The sequence below is a fragment of the Montipora foliosa genome, chromosome 11, assembly GCF_036669935.1.
Source record: "Montipora foliosa isolate CH-2021 chromosome 11, ASM3666993v2, whole genome shotgun sequence".
In the NCBI taxonomy this organism is placed as follows: domain Eukaryota; kingdom Metazoa; phylum Cnidaria; class Anthozoa; order Scleractinia; family Acroporidae; genus Montipora; species Montipora foliosa.
In genome coordinates, this window is record NC_090879.1 from 46,189,947 (window position 1) to 46,197,446 (window position 7,500).

The following is a 7,500-nucleotide window of genomic DNA, read 5'->3' on the forward strand; positions in this document are numbered from 1 at the left end:
TTTTCATGTGTCTGTTCTCTTATTGACCATGAATTTCGTCATAACATTGTCATAGTAGCTGTGGATCCACGAGGCGATAGCCGAGTGGATCCGCAATAACAGGATCAATAACAGGACAGACGCATGAAAAACTGACATTAATTTGTTTTCTACAATAACAAAAAGGCAAAGGGGTCAAAATTAAGTCAAAACACGAGAAGAACGCGAGACAAAAATGCAAGAAACTTTAATTTTATTCAATTTGACGCCACCAAATTCATAACTTGCAACGCTCTCTTATTGGCTAATGGAAATAACAGAGACTTTCTATTGGTTAAAAAGTGACAGATCGACGTTTCACTCTTCGAAACGCATAAATTATAAATTTTCGTTTCTGTCCGCTTATTGACAATAAAAATTAGCAAATGAGCGCACGAGAATTTTGCAGCCATTGTAAAAAGAGAAATCGAGCAATTTAAAACCCAGTAAATCAGAAGGGACAGGGTAGCAATATTAACAAGTCAATTCTCCTTAGAAACACGGAATTCTCCGTTTTTAGTGATTAAGATGATGAAATGTAAATTACCCACCCTAGGGAGATTTGAAAGATGACAATTCAAGGGGGGATAGAAGGGGGGGGGGGGGGGGCCTTTCAACACCGACATTGACGCAACTCACTTGGTATCCGTAATCCTCAAAATTTCTCGTGCCAGTCTTCCAATGAAATTCACTGATTCATCGACGGGAGGGAACTTCGGAATTGGAATTGTGGTTGACTGGTAGACAGATTGCCAGTCGTGCACCTGAAAGAGCAATATTAAGATTTAAACACGCAGATGAAAGTAGAAAATCTGATATTAAGCATTAAATGAGTTTGTTTCTTAGCCTCCACATTTACTTACTTCATGTTATTTTTTTATCCCCGTCTTAAGATGTTGTACATAAGCCATAAAAGCTCTTTTGTCTTCCTGGTTATTCTCTTTTGTTTTGTTTGCTTGCTTTTATTGTAACAAGCATTGTATTTTTTTGTATCGTAGATTTTGTATTTAAATACGCATTAAAAATAAATGTACTAAACATTCTACAGCAACAACTACACATACCTTTTCCCTCAAGAAGCTGTTGCATTCCTGTTCCACATTGTAGTTGATTATCCGGGAAACCTCCTCTTGCCAGATTTTCAAACCGTAGATGTTGATGTAATCTTGAATGTACTCAAACGAACGACGGAATCCATCCATTCTTCCGCCCAGCTCCTTCAGCTTTACTTCAAGTTCAGATTGCTAACAGAAAACAAAGAGCTCATGAATTGAGGCCCATTTGGCTAATAGCAATGTGCTTTATCCGACCACAGGCAGCTTGAAACTTATAAACTCTTCTGAAGACGTTCAGTCACTATATCTTTGCGTCACAGGACAATGCTCAAATGTGTCTTTTGCACAACGGGATAAGACAAAATACAAAAGGCCTAAACGTACCCTAGGAAATAATAGAGATAACTAGCATTGTGTTCACGGAAAACGGAAATGGCAAGCTACTGTTTACATTACATTATAGCATGAACATTCTTTTCTTCCAGCCTCTCTCTCTTTTCAAAGAAGCTGTAGATAACAAGCAAGAAACTAGCTTAAGGTCTCGTCATAGGTTCGAGGAGTCGGTTTTTTTGAAACGTTTCCATTTCGCCAGTATAATAAACATCATTTTGATGCTCCTTGAATATAGATTTGAATCCAAAAAAAGAATTTTTTGTTTGAAGATTATTTTTCTTTGCTAGGTTCTCAAAGCAAAAACAGTTAGTCCTATTCTAGGGGCTTAAGCTACATGTATAAAGGGTTTTTTCCCCCATTGATTCTAAAATGTTTGAAGACCATACGCAGCATATCATTTTTCATAAAAGTTAAGGGAACTGTTTGGGCAGAATTGAAGGCCAAGGCTAACTAGTTTTTGTACCTTAGCTTTTGGATTAAATGTAAGCCCAGTGTGCAAAGCTAAAGCCACTTGTCTGACCAGTTCCTTTCTGATACCATCCTCCAAAAGCTGCTTTGGATCAATCTAAAAAGAAACAATTTATAGTAGCTGTTACAAGTAGAAGCCTACGGTATGCTGCTTTTAGTTTCACGTTACCTAAATCTCTTCAAAGCTGATTATATTTGATTTTATTAAAAACTGAACTGCGGATATCAGATTTCCAGCATTTTCATTGGCTCGCCGGACACATGCTATCAGTTCATATACCTGCTATACCTAATATGGTCAAGGAACGCGTCAGCAATAAAGCGAACTGAAAACATTTTTGCAGCTCTGAGAAAAAATGGCCGACAAAACCCGTTTTGGACGCCAATTGACCGAGGCAGAAATCGATTTATTTATTTATTTATTTATTTACTTATTTACTTATTTATTTATTTACTTTTGCCACTAGGCAGGGTATCTCCACAGAGCAAAGTTCCACTTACGGAGACCCGAACACCACAGAAGACAGACCACAACACCGGGAACTACATACCCTACTCTTTGCGACAAGGGTGTGGGTTCTTTTACGTCCCAAAGAATTATGAAAATTGAAGGGTTGTGCGATGGGGCCTACGGTTTATCGTCCTCATCCGAGAAGACAAGAGAGTGTAACCATTTGCAGATGTCATTACAAAGGCAGCACTTTCTCCTCAGTTATTTAAAGACCTTGAGTGATGATGGTCCGGCCGGACCTCCCGCGTGACAGCCCGGTGCTCAACCAACTGAGCCACCGGTGCGCGGTAGTACATGGAGGAGTTTTTGATCCTGGAGTTTTTAACAAAACAATTATTCTTCTCAAGCTTGCTCGGCGCTTCGTAGATTACCTATCATTTCATATCCAGCGCGCCCTCGTCACGTAGAATAATTGTTACCTTTGAATTACTTGGGTTTTCCTTTTCTAAAAAATCGTATCTTCACCGCGCGCTGTGAAGATATTTTTATCTTTCATATGTGAGAATATAGGTGTCGTCATGGTAACCAACACGATCAGGCAATAAAAAGCGAGTTTCCCTTTCCTTGTAAGGTACTTCGTGCTGTAATTTAACTTATTAAATAGCCGCTTGGGAATACGAATTTTATCTTCTCGTGCTGAAAGTATCCCGAACTCGTTCGCTGCACTCATTCGTGAGATACTATCAGCACTTGAAGATAAAGTTCGTACCCCGCGCGGTCATATCCGGGGTAACATCCGTCATACCTTTATGATCCCTACTAGTGTAGTTTTCATCATTAAAATTCCCTCGGTAAACACTGAGATGGCGTGAGTCAGCTTCGCTATCTAAGAATATGAAAGATCAAGTATAGAGCTTCTGAAACAAAGTTTCCCTTTTATCCCTGATGATGCACTGAAGCACAGCTGTGAAAGGGCAGCGACCAACTAGACTGGTAAGAATTCTTGAAATAAGACAACAAGTGCCGGTCAGGATTTTTAATGACCGCTATGGCTGAAGATGAATCGAAACATGTTCTTTAAACTCAAAAGTGTGGTTGTATTTTTAAAAATATTAGTAACACTTGTGCTATCCAGACCATTTGGAAATGTTGATAAACAGTATTGAAGTACAAGCACTCGTTTTAAAATGGATAGCTTTTTTAAACTTTAATTGTGAGAAGTATCTTTATCGTTTACAGGGTTAGAAATTTCGTCTCCTTTGTTAGCCCGTGTCGTCGGTCGAGTGGTTATTACAAATCCTGACACGATGGTGCATTCCGAAGGAATGCATTAAACGTTTTTTACTTTCGGACATTTAGCTTATTTGAGACCCATGCTGGATGCGGGTGTATAACCACAGAGAAACACAAAAACACCAGGCCCCAGTAACTGTTGTTCAAAAGGTGGATAACGCTACCCACCGGATAAATCACTATCCATTGGATAGCGCAATTGATTTCGCTACTTATCCAGTGGATACGGTGATTTATCCGGCAGATAGCGCTATCCATCGTTTCAACAACTGGCGACAGAAGAAAATTTCACTCATCGTACCTGATATCGCTCATCTAGTTGTGCATATTCCCTTAATTTATCTTTTTCCAACCTGGTTGGAACCTAATGGTACAGACAGGGAGAAAAAAAGAAAAATCTCCAGTGAAAAAAAAATTAGGATATCACATACGGAGCAGAAAATTACTGAATGTTGAATGCATGGGCGGAGAGCAAGACGGAGAGCAATCCTCTAGAACTTTAAACCGTTTTCATAATATTATTGTTTATCAAGAATTTATTCCTTTGTTTGGTTCATTGAGGGATATGCCCCTAACTCTCTTTGATCACAACAGAGACAATTATGCCTAATTGTAAAAATGCACGTAACAAGATGCAGGAACGTCATACTTTTTAATATCCAACACAAATCGAAGCACTTGCTACCTATTTTCAACAACAAGGTACACGTAAGTGTGAGGGTTGATAGGAAATAATCAGCAATAAGGTAAGTATGGCGGGTTAGGGTTAGCGAACCCAACTTTTCGTTACGTTACGGTAAATGCTACTCTTTATCTTTACTTGAGGAAGAAAGGTTAACCTTACGTTTTCCTGGACAAAAGCAAAGATGAAGTCGAGAAAAAGAGCCAGGAGACACTTAGTAACCCTTATTAAAATTAAACGTGCCCCTAATTATGTGCATTCAGTTGTAGACATATATATGAACGATGAGCCACAAGAGAATTGCGGGAGGTTGTAGGCTATAAACCAAGGTTCAGACTACCATACTACAATGCTCGATTAAATACAAATGGTAAATGAAAGGAGGCAATCTCTGCATTAATTTTGTTTCCTATTGGGTAACCGCTTCAGGAAACGACTACACTATAATATGAAGAGGAAACGGGAAGCACCAACCTCCTTAACACTGCTAATCTGTAGCTGAATGATTCTTGCCAGCAGACCGAACATTGTTTCTGGAATAATCTGTAAAACCTGTCAAATATTAATGACAATTAAGTCTCGCTTTCCTCCCGTTTTGGCTCCATCGTTTGAATTACTGCGTTAAATTAAAGATGGTTATAATGATGATCAAAAAAAAGGAAGGAAAGGAACTTTATTTAAGTTTCTAGTCGTTCTAGAGCTGGAGCACTAATTGGGGACACTGTAAACTGAAATTAACAATTAACGGAAATCACATCAAATGAATCACCTAAATGAATCACTTTTTCGCTGTCATGTTGACTCCAACGCCAAACTGATAATTGTCGTCGTGTTCGTAGAAATTGTCATCTTCGTAGCCGTCTTCGTCGCTTTGTCATAGCCGTCGTTGTCGTTGTCAAGATACTTACCTTTCTGACGTAAGCCACAAGTTCTCCAGAATAGTATTGAGAAACACTCACAAGATCAGGACTGTTGGCTTGGCCAATGCGCACCAGTGGCAAGTCCATGGCTGATGCCATCTATGCCGGAAAAACGATGTTAGTTATACAATCACCTTCGACATTACGGATGCCCCCTTTGTTAATGGCAGGTGTTGAAGCAAATTCCCCGGCCGAAACGGCAAAGATATTAGGGACATTTAACAAAAGACCCCAAAAATCACGTGATCTTTTTCTCTAGTTCAGGTTTGGCGTTTTCAGTTGGTATTGTCATCACACAAAAGTAGCTTCTAGTAGTAAGTTAAATACGGAAGGATTCCGCAACTGTCAGAATTTACTACAAGAAGAGAACTCGCTTTTCGTAAGGTTTTCAGTTAGAGTGCAAGACATTTTCCTTTCTTATTTCTTTTCTCCCCTTGTTTCGCACTGAATTTATGCCGCAGACAGCACTTCGTATCACCTTTAGAAAAGTAGCTCTTAATTTTTGAACCAGTTGAGGGTTGTTCTTTATTCCTTCCTGCATAAAGCCAGAATAACTGAAAAAATAAGGCAAAATGATATCAGCCGAAGTACCATATTACATGTTATTTAAAACTGAATCACTAAATTGCACTTAAAGTTATCTGATTGGTTACTTACAAAAAGGTCAATGTATCAGATCATAAACCTACAGGGGCCATATGAGGTCACCATGACCATAGATGGTCAATGCACACATGCTTATAATTCGACTTCCAGCAACTTTGATCACACCGTGAGAACTTATTATTTCAGTTCACGATGCTTCCTCAGTTTCAACGATTAAGTAAAGAATTGACAAACGCAGATGCAAAAGTATACTTAATCCAGTGGGCTAAAAGGGATTTAAACAGGTTTGTAATTATAAAAGTTGTAACGTACAAATAAAAAGCGGTTATTGTGATGCGACTGAGACAACATGAAAACGAGAGTTTGAAATGGACGTTGGGCTTTCTGCATATCAAATAACCAAAATATATTGTGTTCAAAATATCAAATGATCCGTTGAGACCATGTTCAAAACTCGGCCAAAAGGGCAAAGCAGACAAAAAGACTGAGTCAGTTCACCCAAGTTTCGACGGTTTTGCATGCAGAGCCTTCGTTTGCATGGAACAAGCTGCACACTTACAACATACTCTCCTTTCCCTAACATACAGTCCTGGCCAAAACGTTTAGGAACACACTCCTTGTCCATCCATTTATTGGTTGGTAAAGTTGCGTCTCCTCTCCACCCACAACTGCAACTTTGCGAAGTATTTCCCTAATCCAACTAGAAATTGTTGAAGACCATCACTATCACCATATTTTTCATATGTGTTCGACCTCGAAGACCAAACATTTTTCACGGGAGAGGGGGATAAATGGAACTGTTATTTTCTTTAAAAAGACGTCACCAAATGCATTGGCTAGGACTGTATGGCACATAGCCGAAACGAGGTCACCTTGGCAACAGGCATTTGTTTCAAAAGCCGAGTAGTTACGATGTTAAGCCTTATATGGTTCCGCTAAGGCGTATGAGGTGTATGGGCAATCGCACACTTCGGGAAGGCAAGCTTCACGTCATTAAGACAAGTTTACTGTCACCACTAAAATACGTCTGAATGTATAATGAAGAAAAAAAAGAGGCATGTTCCTCTTGCCTGTCAATGATGTTCCAAGCGTATGAGAGATCGGCTACCAACTGGATTGTGATCAAAACCTATGCCAAAAAAATCAAAATATTCCTTTTAACTCTAGCTTAAGGCATCAAGTGGTACAGCGTTCGAGACAGCACCACGAAAGCATGCGGCTTTCCACCACAAAAATGCCATAACTCGGGAATACTTGGAAAAAATCAGGGTGATCCTAACAGCTATCGAAGCAATAATCTTATGTTTACTGGTGAAAATGTTCCACCCCTGAGCTTCCAGCAAGGAGAATTCGGATCCACAAGTCACCATCGAAAAAAAAGCTTTTCTTCGTTCATTTATCATTCACCATTCCTCTGTACAATTGGGAAAGAATGCAGAGTGTGTAAATCAGAGCCACAGGGACCCTTCCTCCAAAAGAGTGCAAAACACCCACCTCCTCTTTGATATTAATTGTTCTGATCATTTGATGCAAAAACTGTCTCGTTTCCAGCAGAAACTGTCGCACTTGAAGATTGCTCTCAAGCTGATGAAACTCTTGGACCTGGAAGTCAAA

General features: G+C 39.4%; 1 protein-coding gene across 1 annotated transcript in view; it reads right to left on the reverse strand.

The window, feature by feature from the left end:
- LOC137977656 (WASH complex subunit 5-like) overlaps positions 1–7,500 on the reverse strand; it is a 45,969-nt gene that overhangs the window by 11,424 nt on the left and 27,045 nt on the right. Inside the window, exons 14-23 of the mRNA XM_068824949.1 lie at positions 7,381–7,488; positions 6,957–7,015; positions 5,759–5,834; positions 5,269–5,379; positions 4,835–4,912; positions 3,980–4,042; positions 3,191–3,271; positions 1,930–2,031; positions 1,083–1,262; positions 658–782 (exon numbers count right to left, since the gene is read on the reverse strand). Coding sequence (XP_068681050.1) covers positions 658–782; positions 1,083–1,262; positions 1,930–2,031; positions 3,191–3,271; positions 3,980–4,042; positions 4,835–4,912; positions 5,269–5,379; positions 5,759–5,834; positions 6,957–7,015; positions 7,381–7,488 — 983 coding nt within the window. The remainder of the gene's footprint in view (positions 1–657; positions 783–1,082; positions 1,263–1,929; positions 2,032–3,190; positions 3,272–3,979; positions 4,043–4,834; positions 4,913–5,268; positions 5,380–5,758; positions 5,835–6,956; positions 7,016–7,380; positions 7,489–7,500) is intronic.